Here is a 20221-nt window from a genome sequence, read left to right on the forward strand (position 1 = left end):
TAAGAACCCTTCCTCAGTTCTGCGAGGAGGCGCCTTGATGAAACTAGGATTTCCAGCCCTCAGACTCTTCTGGACTCGAACACTTACATGTTTTCCTGTATCTGAGCCCACATCAAATTCACTTGGAAAGCCTGTGCTAAGAGGGAACTGAAGGCAGGTGTCTGAATGTGAAGCTAGCAATATAACTATCAAGTGACTGCTTTTGAGTAGTTAGACCCAGATGTTGAGTTTTGAGGAAAAACTGCAGAGTAGGCCCAGATTGGTAGGTGTTTTGCGATGAAATAACTTAAAGAATTGATTTGGTAAAGCTTTTGTAATGTCCCTGCAATTCTGTTACAGCCTTGGAACAGGTAATCGACTGTACAAAAATACTGGTTATTTTATGCTCACAAAACTCTCTCAATTACTTTTAGAAGTACAGGCTTTCTGCATGCAATGTGCCAAGGAATTTGCATGCTGTAAAATAAAACATGAGGCACTCTGTATGTAAGAATATCTGTTTAGATATATTTTAATTGCAAACTCTTTTTAAAAAAGTCTTGAATGACTGTTACTACTACTTCTTCCATTAAAATACCTTTAATACTTAAGTCAGGGATCAAAACAGCATTATATTAATTGCGGTGGCGGTCCTTGTCCCAGGCTATTTGCAGTCTAAGATTTACAGTGTGCTGAAGGAATAAGCAGATAAATGAGACTGTGGGTGTACAGTGTAACAGTGAAGTTACGTGCTTTTCCATGCAAAGGTGGATAGTCCAAGTGGCCTTGATACTTGCAGATAGCCACCGCCTCGTAAATGGCGCATGGAACTATCTATTTTATTGAATTAAAATCACCTTCATACAATTAAGAGCAATAGCTGGGGCTCTGTCGCAGAATAATAAGATAGCATTGAGAATGACATGAGAAAGTTGAAATCTGACACAGCAAGAGGTGAGGCCAGATTGTACTCCTCCATCATTGCTTTATTTGAATCATTGAGCTGTGTAATAGGCCATAGAGTGTTCCTCAGTTGTAGGAGAAAGGGAAGAGAAAAACATCTTAAACTATACCATAAAAGAATGAACACACAGAAGTCTGCTTATAAAACATGCAGTATTATTTCAAGATGGGATAAGTAGTATAGTTCTTTAAATTAGTTGTAAGGGAAATGATCTATGAACACAGTCCCCACAATACAAACAAGGGAAAGGCAAATATATTCAAGAAAACAGTTTACAGTAACAAGTTGTAATTGGCAGTAATTAGGGCTAATGGATTTTTCAAGAATTTAAGAAGTTTTAAATTGAGAGGAAAACCCAAGATTTATTCTTTATTATTTTGAAAAGTCAAAATGATATTGGTTGCTTGGCTAAAAGGAATGAATTTACAAAGACCCAGAAGAAAGCAAAATAGAAGTCGCTGTCAGTTAAAATGCATCTTTTTAAAAATTTCTTGGAAAACACAGTCCCATATTGTCTTCATCTTTTAGTGATTCCTGAGCACCATAGTTTTTGTAACTAAATACGTTCTTTCAAATTTCAGGCTTTGCAGTGATATGGAATTATTGGCAACACTGTCAACTAGAGCAAGAGTAACTTGTTAGATAAATACACTGAAGCAAATGTGAATTTGCAGTCACTAGTGTTCTGTGCAAAGATAGCACGTTTTCTTTCTCAGTTACTGCTTTAAAATTCTCATCCAGTAAACTGTCTTAAAACTAAAATGTTATCTTTTTCCTCAGGTACTTAAAGTATACTCTGGACCAGTATGTAGAGAATGATTATACAGTTGTCTACTTTCACTATGGCCTGAAGAGTCTGAATAAACCGTCTCTGAAATGGTTACAAACAGCCTACAAAGAATTTGACAGGAAGTATGTCTCCAAAATATTTGGTTTACTCTTTCGGTTGTGTAATGTCTGTAACCAGCTTCCATGAAGGAAGCAGATCTTTCCCAATCCGCCTGCAGCTGAGTTCATTTTGCCATTGCAAATTCCTGTAATGATATTGGTGCTGTTGGTTCTCTTGTAAGTGTCTTCTGTGCAGTACTAAGGAGTGGCCTGAGTGCTGCAGTGGTTATCCAAAGGTATAAAAAGCCTTGGGAACAAAACAAGAGCCATTGTCTTTCTGTGCACTATTTAACAGGATACCTGTGACACCTTATTAGTCATCATTCTCAATCATCTCACAGTTACGTTTGAACCAATGTATCTGTTTTTTCTGGGATTGGGTAAAGGAGAAGAAAGGTAAAGGATCTCTTATATTTTTGTCTTCGCTGTGAGATTTGGACTATGCTACTGGTTTTTACTGTGCACTGACAATTCCTGAAAATAAAGCACTGTATGGAGTTGGAAGCCTACCCTACCATACTATTTTCCTTCTAGGAGAATCCCAAGCCAAATTTACAGTTGCTGTATGGGAAGAGGCAGTATGAGGGCAATATCTTCTTCAGTTTTGTTGCCTTCTGACATGCGTATGTCCCAAGTGCACAAAGTCACTCTGATTTATGCGAGAAATCTGTTTTCTCTGTTTCCCAGCCCTGACCCAGAAAGCAGGAGAACCAGAGAGGAGCAGAGAAGCCCAGGTAGCTGGGCAAAACCAGGCAACTGTACACCCATCACTTTATTCGCAGCTGGGACTTCTTGGCATGCTGTCATTGAGAAGCTCAAAGCAATATTCACAGCCCAACATATATGTTCCACTGTACTAGCCAGAGGAAAAAAACCAGCACCTTTCAGACTTCTTCTGTGCGTGTGTTTTGGGGATCAAAGGAAAGAAAGAACAAAGGAGAGTACAAGGGACAATAGTAATTAGCTAGCATCATGAAAGCAAGTGTTCCAACAGTAGTTTCAAAAGAATAGATCTTGCTTTAAAGGTTTACAGCAGAGGCTTAGTAAAGTCTTGTGGGCATTTAATTGTAATCTAGGAAATTGTAAAGTACATAAACTTCCACAGCAGCAACAGCTTACGCCCGTTGCTTCAAGGTACAAAACAAACTTAAAATGGAAACTTCAGTAAAGCAACGCAGGTGTTTTGCTTGTTAGTTTTTATTGTTGATTTTGGGTTCCTATCCATGGTGGTGCCAATTGCACAGGGAGAGTTGTTTGCTTGTGTATGATAGTGGCTTTAGGAAAACAATGCCTTTTCATTCAAAGATGTTTGGGCCCAATTAAAACCCAAAAGGAAAAACTGTTGTGATTGCTGAGTTGGTCCCTTTTTCCCCTTTTACCATAACCTGTTACAAGAAGGTTTTTTTTTTTTAGGAGTTCACGATCATTTTTTCCATGATCATTGTTTTTCTAACAATGAATGGTGAACACTTGGGAGGGGCAGGCGCTCCCTACTGGGAAGCAAACTTGGCAAAGTAATAAGCAACAATTTATATATAAAGGCAGGATATTTCATTATGCATTTCTCAATTTCATTTTGCAATAATGTTGAATAAGAGCAGAGTCTTTTTGTGCAGCCTTTCTTCCATTTCAGTTTCAGCCTACTAGAATCTATTGTTTATGTATCATGATAAGACATGGTAGAATCAAGCAATGCTATAATGGAGAAAGGTTTTTGTTTCATACAGAGGGGATCATCCAGTATAAAACAGCGTGCAGTTGGCTTCACCTTTAGTAATTACTAGCAAAACAAGACAAAAGTAGTGGTAAAAATAAAAGATTAGGTGTAAATTTTACATCTGAAAATTTAGAAGTTTTCTCCAACATGAAACTCCTGTAAGCAGAAAATAAAGGGAGATGAAGGAAAGTAATTTTTTTTTTATATCACAGAATTTTTTAGACTCTTTGTTCTCTTCTCATTTTTTTTTCAAGTTGCCTAATTTCCCTTCTATCCCCCTGTTACTAAACCTATGAGACAGCAGACATTGGTTAGGAACATAATAGTGTTATCTTGGCCTACTATTGTATCATCAAAACTGACCATTTTTTAATTTTTTTTTTTTTCATTTTACATTCAGTTTCTTCTGAATTAGGTCTTTTTAATGTATTTGAAAAGAATGCTGTATAATGTTCCTGTAACAATACCTCCCATTCAGTTGCAGCTATTCAGTTCTAGCGTCTATGATATTCAAAAGTCTTCTAACAATTTCGTTTTCTTTTCCTAGGTATAAGAAAAACCTTAAAGCACTCTATGTTGTACATCCAACCAACTTCATAAAAATCCTGTGGAATATCTTTAAACCTCTTATAAGGTACTTGGCAGTTTATTTAACACATTTTCCCATTTAGTTTAAGGATGGTTTGTTCTCTAATACGTTGCTTTTAAAAAGGCTTGAGGTAAAATATGTCAGCACAATAGCCGCCATTCAAACTGTCTTGAACTAACGAGTAAGGTGAGCTTAAGCTTGGGTATGAATAATAGGGTAGAGTTCTTTTCTTTCTAAGAAAAGGGAGTCTCAATTCATAGTAGTTTTACTGGTATGTTAAAGTAAATATCACTTTAAAACATAGTTATTCTGTGGACCATGAATGACTCTTTTGTCCTCTTTGACAGCACTTAGCACAATAGAACTGGGTCCGTGACTGGAGTTACTAGGTGGTACGGTAAAGCAGATAATAAATGGTTAACCTTCAGTCTGATCTCAAGTGCTGAGATGAATAGGAATGATACTACTTGTGTGTTCAAAGTTAATGGATAAGCCCTGAAGTGCCCATAAGAATTTGAGATGGAAGCTATAACGGTGAAGGTGGATGTATTTTACTGGTGCATTCTTTGCCTGGTAAAAATTGATGCTATCTACAAGGAACCATCAACAATGGGCAGATATTGCTAAGTACTAGCATGGTTGGGCTTTCTTAGTTTCTGCTCCTGAACTTTTGTCACTTTCAAAGTCATTCTAATATTTTGCAGATTATGTTATAAATGTCCTCAGGGCTGAAGGACGAAAACAGCTTATCTTGAGAACCCATAATGAACCAGCTAAAAATGTCCATTACAGTAACTTGCAATTGTTTCAATTCTGACTGGTAGAAAGCTAATTAATTAGAAAGGGGAAGTTTAACTTCTAGACAGATCAGGACATGTAAGGAGCATGTGAAAACAAAAAAGTAATTACAGCTAAAAATCCTTCCAGAATATGCTGTTCTTGAAACAAGAAGACTGACTATAGATCTTTATTTTAACTGGCATAAAATAAATGCCAGAGATCCACGGCATAGACCAGTGGTGAGAAAAGTGTGACAGAAGCAGGAGGTCCAGTAGCTGATAGTACCTCAGGAATGGGGACGGATTTTTTTTTTTTTGGTTCCTGATTTACTGTAGGATAGCTATGGAGAGCTTTCTAGGAAAAAAATTAATAAAACCAGAAAAACTCTTGATGTACATTACAACACTCAGGTGAAACCAACTTCTTTCTCAGAGGCAGCTGAGAGCTCCTTGGGAATAGCTCCAGGCAAGCAGTTTTGGGACACCGGCGTTTTTCAGTCTGTGCGTTTTAATGCACTCAGCGGAGCCACAGCTGGACAAGAGCTGTGCTGTTTGACTTAGAGTAATAATTGGCTGCTAATTCTTACAAAAGAAAAGTTTACAGGTACCTGTTCCAAATACTCATTTTCCCTGGATCTTACTATGTCTGTGTAAATAAGATGAATCCTTTTTTTCTTGGAACAGTATGATACACTGGCAATTAAATCCTTGTTTACTTTGGATGTGAAAATGGGTGATCCTGATAAGCTTAAGCATTTATATCTAGCATAGAAAATTCAAACCAGGGCTTGTCATCTTACATGCATCATCATCTTGACCTTCTGAATACCCTGCTTTCATCAGGATTGGCTGTTCTTGTTTGTGCTCGACTTTTACCAATGTGTACCTGGATACTTGAGTTGAATCTAATTTAGCAACACTCTACTCTCTGTTGTTAAAATACGTGACCAACAGAAACAAAGATATTTGTACACTGGCACTGACAAAATAATGGAAAGTATGAGTAAACTCTGAAAAGGTCCAGAAGGCAGGGATGAGCTGAAGCTAGGAAAAAACCCTCTTTACTGCTTAAAATGGTTTAATTACCGATTGCTCACATGCATTTGTGGTTTGGGTTTGTCAAGTAAAGGAAAACGTAAGAATATAATTTTAAAACTGAAGTGTGAAAATGCCCATGTACAGTTTGCCTCAATTGTACTCTCATTGAATACTAAAACTTATTAACATTGTTAATTTACTAGAATAATAGAATTTAAAATTTGTTCACAGTGCCTTTTTCTCCCAGTTTAGAATAATCTTATCTTAGCGGATCATGCTTTTATTTAAGCGCCAATATTAAACCAAAGTTCTCAGAAAGAGGGGAGAAAAATCCTTTGGACTTTCTGTTTCCTAGCTTTGCTGAATTATAGCCCAGACTCATTTTTAGATAGTGTTTCCAAGAAAAATCACAGACGTAAAATAAATTTAATTATCAAGAAACATGTATTTATTTTTCGGAGGTCTGTTAGTACATTTGGTAATTGTTAGTACATGGCCTAATTACTTTTACATGAACAATGTGTTTGCTAAGAACTGGACAAATGACAGAATTATTAAAGAACAAAAGTAATAAGTATTTTAGCATACTGGTATTTGAAAGTATTTAAGAAAATGTAAATACTTGAAATTTTTCAAGCTCCAGAAGTTGATTGATCTCCTTTCCAGTCCCAAAAGAGATGAGCAAGAAGGTAATGTGTTAAGTCACATCTATTTTTTTCCAAACTGCAAAAAACCTCTAAGAGCAGCACATTTCTGTGTGTGAGCTAACAGAAGCCACCTGCCTGTTATCAAAATAATATACATTTAGGTGGTGGTGGTGATGTGGCGTTTTTAAGGAACAGCAATAATTCCTAATTGCCCACAACTTAGTTACAAATTATGTGTTCTGTAACATGTCCTGTATTACCAGAGGTGATTAGTTACAGAGAATTCTGTGCTAGCCCGTGGCTTAGGTAAGATGTTGAAATCTCAGGCTGTTTTGGATAAAAGACACACTGAAGAGCTCTGAAGTTGTACACGCACAGCCTGATATCCGTCGGTGTCTCAAAATCGCTTGCCTGTTAGCAAAATATAGCTCGTTTCAATTAAAAGCTTCTAAAATGCTGAAGTGACTTATATTTGTACCGTCTCCCACTAGAGGGAGTGTGTGTATGTGTATTTGACAATCCAGGTATAAATTCATTAATGCGAGAGAATTTTTCTACAATTTTACTGTCAAAGTAAGTTGCAGCAAAGAACACTTTTTATCATAAACACCTATTATTTTGCTTGACACTTCATTACAGGACAGATATTTTGTGTTGTGGAAAAATATGAAATTATTTCAGTCCATGTGTATAAATGTGTCACTGAACCTTGTTTGAACACCCCAGCCTGTAAGTAGTATATTCTGGCTGAAACTCAAGACCTAACTAGTGATACTTGGTGCTTCAAATTTGGAAATCTGTTTTGTGCAACTCATAGAAAAAACTTGCTATTCAGGATGTTTCCTAGAAGCTATCCAGCCCTTTTCAAATTAGATAAAGCTGATGGCCCAACACTTCAAGGGTATACACTATCCGTGCTTTGAAAATCTTGCTTACTGCTTTATCATTTGTGTCTACAGCCCCATTTTTTGTCTTTTGGCAGGGAGGAATACCTAAATAATACAAACATGTTGTTCTGTTAGCCATGTAACATTTTCTCCAAAGTTAACAGTTCTTTTTGTGAGCTTTCTAATGCTGTGTGAAAGCTGTTTTTCAGTGGCTTTTAAAGCAGTGTTTTTCATATCTATGCAAATCACAAAACATTCAGATGGAAGTCAGTTATTTTTATTCAAATCAGACTCTCAGGCATGCACTGTATATGTTTGATCATATGAAATGAAATACATCTTATGTCTCCTGCTGCTTCAATTACAGTCTAATTTTGTGTTGCATCAGCACTTACATTTTTGTAATAGAAACTAAACCCTTCATAAATGTTCCTCCCATGCTGATTTTTATACTTCTTTGTGATTTTTTTTAGCCATAAGTTTGGAAAAAAAATCACCTACTTGAACTATTTAAGTGACCTCGGAGAGCATCTCAAATATGACCAGCTAAATATCCCTCAAGAAGTCATCCGGTACGTGGCAAGTTTAAAATACGTTGTCTCGCCTTTTGTCAGGTAGAGTTGCGTCCTGTTCGCTGTATTCCAGGCAGAATCTATTCCTGTTTCTTCAATGATTAAAAGTCTAATTTACCTATTTGTGCTTGGTTGGATTTAATTCTGAAAGCTGCATTGCCATCAAAGACGTGCTGAAGTGCGTCAGGTGTTTAGAGCAGAGAACGCTATATAGTTTTCTACAGATTTGGAACATCTCCATCTCAGTTGTGGAACATTTTCGTAGTATAATTGCAACTTCTGTGTGAGTGTTAGCAAAACCAATCCATGTGTCATTACTGCTTATGAGTATCATGTAATGTTCATGGGCAAAAATGTAATCCTGACCTCTTTGCTTGCATATTGTAACAGATTAAGTGACTTCATTTTGATTGATTTTTAAACTTTATGGATATGTCTATTGTTAGCGGACCCATTACTTTTATACCGTGCGTGTATGTGTGTTAGGGAGGACTATTGGAGAGGGGGCGGGAGAGGAAAAGAAAAAGAAATACATAGGGCTGGAATTGTCAAGTGCCAGTATTAGTATCAATAATAGTCTTTTCGACACAGCGCTGTACATGGAAATGCTTTGATGTACTGATAGGAAGTGATTTTATGTCACCGCTGAATGAAAGTAACTGGAAGCTTTGATTATGACTGTTATTGATGCCTAGTGTGTTTTTACACACCTTTTTTGTAAATATGGAGTAACAGAAAATACCTTACAGCTCTAAGGTTATAAATTGGGTTGCACGGTTGCCAAAGAAAGGGGAGTTGTATTTTGAGTAACAAATACGTTTGAATTTTGCTGTTAAATTGTAGTGTGTTCCTATTTTTTGGACACATTTATTACTATACTCCACTGGCTGAAGCAAAAGAGCTCTTCTATGTCTTGCTTAAGAATTCTACCACAAATACTACTTAAAAATATCCCTAATGCTTAAATTAAATGCAAGTTCTGTAAGACCTGCAGCATATACACTATTGTCAGGAGATCAGCATCATGAGCAAAACTGGTAGCTGTTCATCTATATAGTTTGTCAGCCGTGGTGTGCAGAAAATCAATGATTTCTTGATTTTCGCAGGCATGATGAAAATCTTCGGGGGAAACAGAAGGGAAAACTGCCACTTGTGGTTAAGGTTCCTCCACCACGGCCACCTCTACCTACCCAGCAATTTGGAGTCAGCCTGCAATAGTAAGCCATGAGAGTTCTAAAATATGAGATTTCTGTACCCTGCAACCTTCTGTAATACGCAGAATCGCTGGACAGAACGTCTGCAAATGTTTTTTTCATTGTATGTTTAGTTTCTCATTCTCTTTGAAAGCCACGAAACTATGAGGCTAGACAATAGGTTTTATGAATTCAGGACGGGTCTCACACTCCCAGTGACCTGCCTGATCTGCATGTTTACAATATCTTTGTGGTAGGTAGAGCTAGCATGGCTGCACAACTTTTCTCCCACTGGACAGAAATTTGCCCATATATGACAGAGCCGTGAGCTAATCTGTTGCTGGTGGATGCTGGCAGTATGAAAATGTTTTGGAGATATGTAGATGGTGGATAGCAAAGACAAAACAAAGCTTCAGGCTCCAAAATGGCTGCATAAAGCTAAAATGGATGCTTGAGCCTTTATATATTGTTGTTTTGTTGCTCACATATTGTTCTGATCAGAGTTTTATGAAATGAATAAAATCACTCTCTTCCAGAAATGCCCTGACAGCTGTTTACGTAGATTACAGCACTGTATGTGGTATAAAAAATGATTTACTTTACGCAAGGAATGGGATGGCATTAGTACTTGCAAGATTCAATTTTGGTAAAAAACAACAAAAATCCTGTAAAACCTTCTAGCTTCCTATCCACAGTCATTTCTGTCAGAGCTGTGGAAAACTATCTTTCTATGGCATCCTTCTCAAAAACAGCTGAAGAATATTGTTCGCGTTCAGCAAAGGCAATTTAGGCTGTCTGATACATGGACATTTGTCGAATCTCCTCCCACCCCCAGTCTACTTTTTTCGTTCTAATGATTCAGCTGTAAATGAGATATAAAATATAATTTTCCCCTCGTTAAATGTTAAGCATTAGTCCTCTCTGGAAGGCCTGAAATTAGAACAATCAATATCTATTGTGTAAGAGCTACTGTGACATTAACTTTTATGATACCTCTTTAGAGTTCACCCTAACACTTGAAACATGGATAACTCACTTCCCTAGAGAATATCTTTTAGGTGGGCTCCACTGGGTCATTAAGAAGGACAATGTTTTATGCCGCCGCTGCAATAGTAAAACCAGGACTGTTTGCAGGCATCAGGGCACACTGTCACTTGCCTCCAGCCCAGCCTGGCTGCTCAAGCAGCTCTATCAAACTTCTCGCAGGCTTATGTGATCAGACAGCATGTTGTGTGCCACTCTTACCATCTGCTAGTCATATTTTATTTCTCTGACTGTGCCTGAGCAGTAAACAGTGTCTTTTGCTGGGCTGCACGTGGTGAGGGTGTGGTGGCCACCCTTCCTGGCTCTACCGCTTCCCAGCTGCGTTACCATCAGCAAACCACGTCCTTGCTGCATGCCTTAGCTTTCCTAAGTATAGAAAGGGTGGTTACTTATAAAGAACTTTTCTGTGGAAGATCTGTGGGTGGAGAAACACCGAGTGAGGCGTTACTATCATTTTTGACCCAGAGAATTCCAGCGCTGGCGATGGAGGCGCTGACAGACGGACGCCCTCCATGTGCGGGTGCAGCTCACAGCGCTCGGGTGTCCGAAATGGATGTACGTGGGGATATTTGTTTCTTCTGTTTGTCCACCCTTGTCCAGATTCCCTCTTGCAGAAGAGACGGTGGTGCATCACCATGTAAAAATCACAAATAAACAAATCCCCTATGACCTCTAAATAAGAAAAAAGGACTTAATTTAGATTGTGTTTGTGAAGAAAGGTAAAGTTAATGGAGGAGAGGGAATGATATGTGTGGAGAGCTTCTAAAATCTGAACCAAAAAAAAGTATCAACTTTCATCTTGATGAATGAATTGCTTTTGCTAATTCCCTCTCCTTTTATGATCTCTATAGACAGTAATGGCAAAATGGCAGTGACCTCCCACCTGTCTAGCAAAGAGGCAGGTTTGAAGTCTTCTCCTGGGTGAGGCTCTTCCATTTTTCTGAAGAGAGCTACAGGGAGACCCTGATTTTATTTTGTATAGGCTTATGGGAATATGTGTGCTGTGTATTTCATTACAGTTAGTAAAAATTGTACTGTCAGAGATGCTGCTGAGAGAAAGCTACTGTCGCTAAAGGACTGTTTCTCTGTGGAGTCTTTTTCTTTAAGAAAAGAAACAATAAGGCCCATAGGCCTGAGGTTTCATCAGATTCAGTACTTCTGGGATGATGATTTTTATTTAGTCAGTAAAAGGTTGGCGAATGGGATTTATTCAAAGCCCTCATAGGTGGCCTAATTTTGATAAGATGTTTGATAATGGTATCCCAATGTCTTCTGGCTGTGGAAGGTGGTAAAACCATACCCTTTTGAATGTGTCTCCCTAAAACCAGTGGGCAATGCTGTCTCTGGTAACACTTCCTCATTTAACTTTTTTCTCAGTTTATATTGGTTAATACATTTGCTTTCCAGAGCTATAATTAAAAACTAGAAGAGCAAAAAGTGACTAAGCATTGGTTCAAAATATCTCACTTTTGTCCAACAGGTGGTGGTGGGGGGAAACTGTTTCATTAGGACAGCAAAATGAAGCTGAAGGAAATTTCCATCTGGACACTGATAAATGACTGTCTGGGACTAGTGCCTCGTCTCAGAGGAATCCGTTAACTCACAAAGACATTTTTAAGCTTGTAGAGTCGGATTTTCAAAATGACATAAGGCAACTGGGCATTTAAAAATCATGGAAGGTCTGTGAGAGCTGGGAATATAATTCTTTGAAATGTAATCTATACTGAATTGGTTTTAATTTATGAGCAAGCTGAAGGGCTTATTATCAGATTAATTAAAAACTTTTCTTTTTTATGTTACCCCCATCCACTCAGGATCCAAAATCTGAATTTAAAATGGCTGCATTTGATCTCTTTAACCCTTCAGTGTCACCCTAAACTCTTTGTGGGGAGGAAAAACTAAACACACACCAAGCTGACTTCCTTTTAAGTGTCCATCCACCTGTATTTACATTTACTTGTCTAGGATTTAAGCGTATACTTTATGTTAGGCACAGATGTGAAGTGGAAAACCTTCCTCATTGTGAGCTCCTGTGAGGACTCAATAATTTGGTCTTTGCAGCTAGAACTTGAATCTAGTACCAAGTTGTCCTGAAGTTTCCACTGAAACTACGCTAATTCAGACAATAATAAATGAGCTTAGTAAAGGCAGTTAAATCATGCAAAGCTGGCTTATAGGATGTCTTTAGAATAAAGTGCGGGGGACCAAAAAAGTTTGGCTGTCTCCATATTTAATTCTTTATGCCTACATGTACAGAGCAGATTCACCCAGTTTACTGAATAACAGTCTTTCCGTAGCATTTCTGATCCCCAACCTGGATTGCCTGGTTGCCAAATTGCACCTTTAAAGGTTTGAACTCACGTTAAAAACTATGTGTTTTTCTTGAAAATATAAAATAACACAACTGAAACTAATGTTCATCTTCACGGGGATATCAGACAGAACAGTCCTCCTGAGGAGGTTTTGTCCACACTTAATTTTTCAGTTATAATTTAATGGGAATACATGCTCGGATTTGACAGGTACTTAAGAATGTTTAGCACAGAGCGGGTGGGATAGTTTGCGTGTTTAGTGTTTATTATGTCCTTCTCTAGCTTGCCTAATTCAAGCTTCTTATGTGCAGATAGAGTGAGGAGAATAACAACCCTAATGCGCTGGCTTAAAGGTTTATCAAGCCTCACGTCATGTCTCCAATAGAGGGCAATAGCAGATGTTAGCAGGGAGCAGTGTTAGAACAGAGCAAGCGTACAGTGATACTTCCTCAGGTATAATGTCCCAGCTTGTACTGACCAGAGACTGACAGAGGAGACTACTACAGTACTATGGAAATGACCTTCTGTTACTCACCAGTAGTTATCGCTTCTATAAATCCAGACATTTCAAAGAATGTTCATGTATTGTGTTGATATAGCAAGACTATTTTTCTGTTCTTTCAGCAATGCTACCTTCACATGCAAAATGTAGAGCAGCAGGAATTAGCTCTTCAGAATATATCCTCGCTAGTTTGCACTGCATGTCAGGGTGAAAAATAGGATTTTTATTCTAAAAGCCATTAGTAAGGATTTTCTGTTTAAAAAGGCAAGGAAAAATTTGCGGGACCCTCTGCTTGTGTTGATCAGATAAATACAGTTAAAATGCATGAATGAAGCTTCCTAAATTTGCGACGCTTTAAAGGAATTAATAATTGACAATATGGGCCAAGTGGCATCATTGTCCTCTGCTGTATGTTCGGCAAGCTCTTATAAACCCCTCTTGCTGCACCCGATTGCCTCGGTAATCGAGGAAGGCTACAGCTGAGCTCCAGCATAGAGTTGACCTTGACTAGCTATTGACATTGTTCTGTTTTCTCCAATTGGTTTTAAAATCTAAAATTAAATATCTTTTTTGGGAAGAGAGGAACTGTTTTGGTTTTCTATCTATTGCCATGGACGGGGAGAGGGGGCAGAGAAAATGCACAAAATTGCCACAACTGTACAGCTTTTGCTTGTTGAATTGTTATCATAAACATTTCAGGGTGCTTTCCGTTTGGTCATAGTCTTTCCACTTGTGCATGCATGACCGGGGAGGAAGAATGCATTCTAAACCAAATCGCAGCACGTCTCAGCAGGGGAAGAATGAAAAGGAGGGGAAAAGCAGAGAGAGAGAAAGATTATCAGCCAAGAATACTTAATGACACTTCAGAACAATGTGTAAAGGCCTTTCGTGATAACTGTCCACTGTCTAGAAATGACTCATTGGGTATATACTGTGTTGCAGTAACTAATCATATATCCTATAGTGAGGAGTACTCATTCTCCCTGGCTACTGTGTTTACCAGAATAGATCCCTCTTGAATCTGACATGTTGCTGCAATACGATTCAGATCTGTGAATCAGTTACAGAAAACTGTACTGTGCACTGAAATGCTTTGTTACGCTTGTCTCTTAAGCAGAAAGAGATCTCTCATTTCAAATTGCCTGTAGTAGTGCCTGATCTCCAATGTCAGTTTGCATTGTCCATCATAAAGCACAGCTGCTCATCACACCATCCTGAACAAGGCAAGAAAAATGCAGATTACTTGACAGGATCCACAAAGAGAGGATAGAGGTGTAATTTCATTGACCTCTGAGCCGGTCTGATTCACATTAGCTGAAATAATGTCCCTATTATTTTCTGCCACCTTAGGTCCAGTAAACTGAACGCTATGTCCCACATTGTGAAATGCTATGAAAATATGCATCCCAGTGTTGCAAAACCAGAACAATCCCTTGCATGTGACCTTCAGTGAATATCCTACTCTATTTTAAAATACCGTTTATCTTGAGGACTTCTTTAATTGTACTGGGAATGGAACCTTTTCTTCAAGGGAAACAGGAATCCTGTAGAAAATAGTAGAAGTGCAGAAACTGTATCTTTTTTCCTATAAAAAGAAAAATGATGTGTAGGTTTTATTATTACAAATTATAGCCCAGTTATTTGTCTCACCTCTGACAGATAAACTAGTGCTCAGCAGGAGCAAGTGCTGTAAATAATCAGTTTGCTATTTATACACTGAAATGGGAAACACATTTGTGGGTAACAATAATAATTAGAAAACATTTATAAAAAGCTGCTGGGTTGCTATGTGGTGCCTCTGGAGTCAGCAGCTGTAAGAAAGCAAAAACAATCAGTGCAACTTAAGAGAGACTGAGAATGGGTTCCACGAGCTTAAATTGTCAATAATAAAGATGTAACAGCTTCCAAGCAAATTAAAGTCTTGATGATGTTCCCATTTAAGTGAATTAGGCTTTCAACTAATTTTAATAAAAGTTGCCCTAAATGTTTAGGGTACTGATCTGAATACATGAAACAAAATTATTTGACACACAAGGAGTGTGTTATAACTCCCCTATTAGAAAGGCTAAAATAAATGTGGGGTTTTTTTTTTCCTTACCTTGATTTGCTGCAGGCTTTTCCTCGCTGGTATCCCCAACATTGACCTTGGTACTGACCTCATCTCCCCGCCCCTTTTCTTGTTTAGTCCCTTACCAGGGGATATCATTTCACTGGTGATTTCAACTGTGCGTGCTGTGCAAAGAACCCCTAGAACGAACTTCCTTGTGTGGTTTATTAGGTTTATTAGCAAGGCTAATTTATTAATGGGGCTGCACAGTCACTGCCTGTTTTGTTCTATGTTGTTGCAGCAGGGTTGTTATACAACACTGATCTGCTGCGAGAGAATATAATTCACATAGAGAAGCTGCCTTTCAGAGCAGGGTAGGGGGTTCATGTGTTCTGTGTTTGTGTGGTTCTGTTCCCTTTGTTGTGGCCAGCTTTTGCAGGGGCTGGTATGAGAGCTCGTGGTACTGAAGCAAAGTTACTTATTAGTTTTTCCTCCCCAGGGTCTAGGTGGAAGGCAGGGGGAAGGCGAGAACAACCTGGGTCTCGGAGCTGGTCTGAGAGCACTGCAGAACTCCTGCACGGTTGTAACACTAACACTGACCTTCTGCTCTAGCGTCACCAGCATGCATGAAACTGCAGATTGTTGAAGCTGGAAGGACCAATAGAGACTAGAAGTGATGGGATACATATCCTGAAGGGGGCCAAGGGGATTTTGCTGCTAGGAGAGATATTTTACAGAGGTACCTGATTGTCACTGTGGGTAAGAAGAGGATGTTGCTCTGAGGACTAGGTCATAAACTTGGTCCTGGTAGCATTTCAAGCCATGGCCTTCTCTAGTCAGTGAGGTTTTTTCAGGAAGCACTTAGGGCCTCTGGTTTAGCTCTTGTAAGATGTCTGTGATAATGGGGAAGACTGAGGTTGGACTTGGTCTTACCTTACAAGTCAGGTCATAAATCTTTCTTCTGGCCATTATCATGTTCTTATGATACTCCAGAGAATGATTACTCCAGCGAGTCCAGTACTGCTTCATATTGAAATTAATGGTGCCTTGCCAGTGTGTAAGGACAAGAAGTTGTATCATTTCATCTAAAGATCATACTTGCAAGCAGCAGCAAATTATGAGAATTACTAACATATAAAAGATCATACTTTAGGATTATCTGAATTAAACTTGTTCCTTGCTGTTAGTCTTTCTTTCTGCAAGTGCATTGCATACATTGTAGAATTTATTTGGTGAAATGTCTAATATTATCATGTTATGAACACGGTTTTGTGAAACTTGGCTATATTTTTAATCAAAATTCTTATATCTGTTTACATCAGGGAAAATTCCCCTTTCCTAAACAGTTCCTGTTAGGTGTTATACAGCAGTGTCCACAAAGTAGTATTAACCCACACATAGAGCAGTATTGAATTTTATACACTTTAGATTCTGGTATGGATACTTTGTTGAAAAAGAGCAGGAAAAATTTGTTCAATGGATTGATTTTTAGTTACGTTCACAGAAGAGCTATGGGCTTCTGTCAACCAAATTTGACAGAGGAGTGGAGCTCTCACAAATACTACAAGCTTTTAAAAATTGTTGGCTGGAAGGAGAGAAACTATAGCAGGAATTCAGTTTTCTGTTGTCTTTGGTCTGCTGATGCACCAGTTAGTGTTTAGATGGTGATTAATTATGAGCTACTCCTTATCTCATGAGTAGGCGACTCTCTTCTGAGAGGTACGGAGGCACCCATTTGCTGACCGGATGCACTCTCTAGAGAGGTGTGCTGCTTACTGGGGGCTCGCATCAGGGATGTCACCGAGAGGCTACCAAACCTCCTACAGTCCACTGACTATTATCTGCTGCTGCTGTTTCACGTGGGCACCAGTGACACAGCCAGGAGCAGTCTGAGGACTATCAAGAAGGACTACAGAGCCCTGGGAGCGGCGGTAAGGGACTTGGGAGCGCAGGTAGTTTTCTCATCAATCCTGCTGGTCAAAGGGAAGGGGTTTGAAAGGGCCAGTCAAATCTGGCGAGTCAACAAATGGTTACGGGACTGGTGCCACAGCCAGGGGTTTGGCTACTTAGACCATGGGACTCGCTTTGAGAAACCTGGTCTACTGGAGGCCGACGGGGTCCATCTGTCAGAGGAGGGGAAGAGCATCTTCAGTCATAGGCTTGCCAAGCTGGTGAAGAGGGCTTTAAACTAGAGATGCTGGGGGAGGGGAACCTCCCACTCCTACCAGTTTGATGCCAGGGCCAACAACAGATGTCCAGAGCCTGGAGAAGGAACACAGGTCAGCAGGAGAGCACCTGAAGAGCAGCACAAAGGAACTCCAGCCAGTAAGACAGCTTCATCGGGGGCCCAACTTAAATGCCTCTATGCAAACGCACGTAGCATGGGGAATAAATAAGAGGAGTTAGAGACGTGCGCACGCCTGCAGGGCTACGACCTTATTGGCATCACAGAGACGTGGTAGGATGGCTTCCTATGATTGGAGTGTTGGGATGGAGTGATACAGGCTCTTTAGGAAGGACATGCAGGGGAGACAAGGAGGGGCTGTCACCGTCTATGTCAATGACCAGCTGGAGTGCATGGAGCTCTGCCTGGGGATGGATGAGGAGCCGACTGAGAGCTTGTGAGTCAGAATTAAAGGGAAGGCAGGGACAGGTGACATTACAGTGGGGGTCTTCTAGAGGCCACCTGACCAGGAAGACCAAGTGGATGAGGCCCTCTATAGACAGATAGGAGCAGCCTCACGCTCACAAGTCCTGGTCCTCATGGGGGACTTCAACCACCCCGACATCTGTTGGAGGGACAACACGGCAGGGCATAAGCAATCCGGGAGGTTCCTGGAATGCGTCAATGATAACTTCCTTCTCCAAGTGGTAGAGGAGCCAACGAGGAGAGGTGCTACGCTGGACCTTGTTCTCACCAACAAGGAGGGGCTGGTGGGGAATGTGAAGCTCAAGGGCAGCCTGGGCTGCAGTGACCACGAAATGGTGGAGTTCAAGATCCTGAGGGCAGCAAGGAGGGCGCACAGCAAGCGCACTACCCTGGGCTTCAGGAGGGCAGACTTTGGCCTCTTCAGGGACCTGCTTGGCAGAGTACCATGGGACAAAGCCCTGGAGGGAAGAGGGGCCCAAGAAAGCTGGGTAATATTCAAGGATCACCTCCTCCAAGCTCAGGAGCGATGCATCCCAACAAAGAGGAAGTCAGGCAAAAACGCCAGGAGGCCTGTATGGATGAACAAGGAGCTCCTGGACAAACTCAAACACAAAAAGGACGCCTACAGAGGGTGGAAGCAAGGACAGGTAGCCTGGGAGGAATACAGAGAAATTGTCCGAGCAGGCAGGATCAGGTTAGGAAAGCTAAAGCCCTGATAGAATTAAGTCTGGCCAGGGACATCAAGGGCAACAAGAAAAGCTTCTATAGGTACATTGGGGATAAAAGGAAGACAAAGGAAAATGTGGGCCCTCTCCAGAAGGAAACGGGAGACCTGGTTACCCAGGACACGGAGAAGGCGGAGGTACTCAATGACTTTTTTGCCTCGGTCTTCACCGAGCCTCACCGCCCAAGCCGCAGAAGGCAAAGGCAGGGACTGGGAGAATGAAGAGCCGCCCACTGTAGGAGAAGATCAGGTTTGAGACTATCTAAGGCACCTGAAGGTGCACAAGTCCATGGGACCCAATGAGATCCATCCGCGGGTCCTGAAGGAACTGGTAGATGAAGTTGCTAAGCCACTATCCATCGTATTTGAGAAGTCGTGGCAGTCTGGTGAAGTTCCCACTGACTGGAAAAGGGGAAACATAACCCTCATTTTTAAAAAGGGAAAAAAGGAAGACCCAAGGAACTACAGGCCAGTCAGTCTCACCTCTGTGCCTGGGAAGATCATGGAACAGATCTTCCTGGAAGCTATGCTAAGGCACATGGAGGACGGGGAGGTGATTCAAGACAGCCAGCATGGCTTCACCAAGGGCAAGTCCTGCCTGACTAACCTAGTGGCCTTCTATGTTGGAGTGACTACATCAGTGGACATGGGAAGGGCTACAGATGTCACCTCTCTGGACCTCTGTAAGGCCTTTGACACAGTCCCCCACAACATCCTTCTCTCTAAACTGGAGAGGTATGGATTTGATGGCTGGACTGCCCGGTGGGTGAGTAATTGGTTAGATGGTCGCATCCAGAGGGTAGTGGTCAACAGCTCAGTGTCCAGATGGAGATTGGTGATGAGTGGCGTCCCACAGGGGTCCATATTGGGACCGGTACTGTTGAATATCTTCATCAATGACCTAGACAGTGAGATCGAGTGCACCCTCAGCAAGTTTGCAGATGACAGCAAACTGAGTGGTGCAGTTGACAGGCCTGAGGGATGGGATGCCATCCAGAGGGACCTGGACAAGCTCAAAAAGTGGGCCTGTGTGAACCTCACACAGGTTCAACAAGGCCAAGTGCAAGGTCCTGCACTGGGTCGGGGCAACCCCTGGTATTAATACAGGCTGGGGGACGAAGGGATTGAGAGCAGCCCTGCCGAGAAGGACTTGGGGGTACTGGAGGGTGAAAAGCTGGACATGAGCCAGCAATGTGCGCTCGCAGCCCAGAAGGCCAACCGTATCCTGGGCTGCATCAAAAGAAGCGTGGCCAGCAGGTCGAGGGAGGTGATTCTGCCCCTCTACTCTGCTCTGGTGAGACCCCACCTGGCGTACTGCGTCCAGCTCTGGAGCCCTCAGCATAAGAAAGACACGGACCTGTTGGAGCAGGTCCAGAGGAGGGCCACGAAAATGATCAGGGGGATGGAACACCTCTCCTGTGAAGAAAGGCTGAGAGAGTTGGGGTTGTTCAGCCTAGAGAAGAGAAGGCTTCGGGGAGACCTTATTGCAGCCTATCAGTACTTAAAGGGGGCCTATAAAAAAGATGGTGGCAAACTTCTTAGCAGGGCCTGTTGTGACAGGACAAGGGGTAATGGCTTTAAACTAAAGGGGGGTAGATTTAGACTAGATATAAGGAAGAAATTTTTTACACTGAGGGTGGTGAAACACTGGAGCAGGTTGCCCAGAGAGGTGGTGGATTCCCCATCCCT

The 20221-nt window shown here is 40.9% G+C and overlaps 1 protein-coding gene across 3 annotated transcripts in view; it reads left to right on the forward strand.

The window, feature by feature from the left end:
• Positions 1 to 20221, forward strand: part of ARHGAP8 (Rho GTPase activating protein 8) — a 91807-nt gene that overhangs the window by 44666 nt on the left and 26920 nt on the right. For all 3 annotated transcript variants that reach the window (XM_076344071.1, XM_076344081.1, XM_076344088.1), the window contains exons 5-8: positions 1724 to 1855; positions 4096 to 4182; positions 7962 to 8060; positions 9167 to 9277. In XM_076344071.1, the coding sequence (XP_076200186.1) occupies positions 1724 to 1855; positions 4096 to 4182; positions 7962 to 8060; positions 9167 to 9277 (429 nt within the window). The remainder of the gene's footprint in view (positions 1 to 1723; positions 1856 to 4095; positions 4183 to 7961; positions 8061 to 9166; positions 9278 to 20221) is intronic.

This window comes from Aptenodytes patagonicus, chromosome 1 (assembly GCF_965638725.1).
Source record: "Aptenodytes patagonicus chromosome 1, bAptPat1.pri.cur, whole genome shotgun sequence".
In the NCBI taxonomy this organism is placed as follows: domain Eukaryota; kingdom Metazoa; phylum Chordata; class Aves; order Sphenisciformes; family Spheniscidae; genus Aptenodytes; species Aptenodytes patagonicus.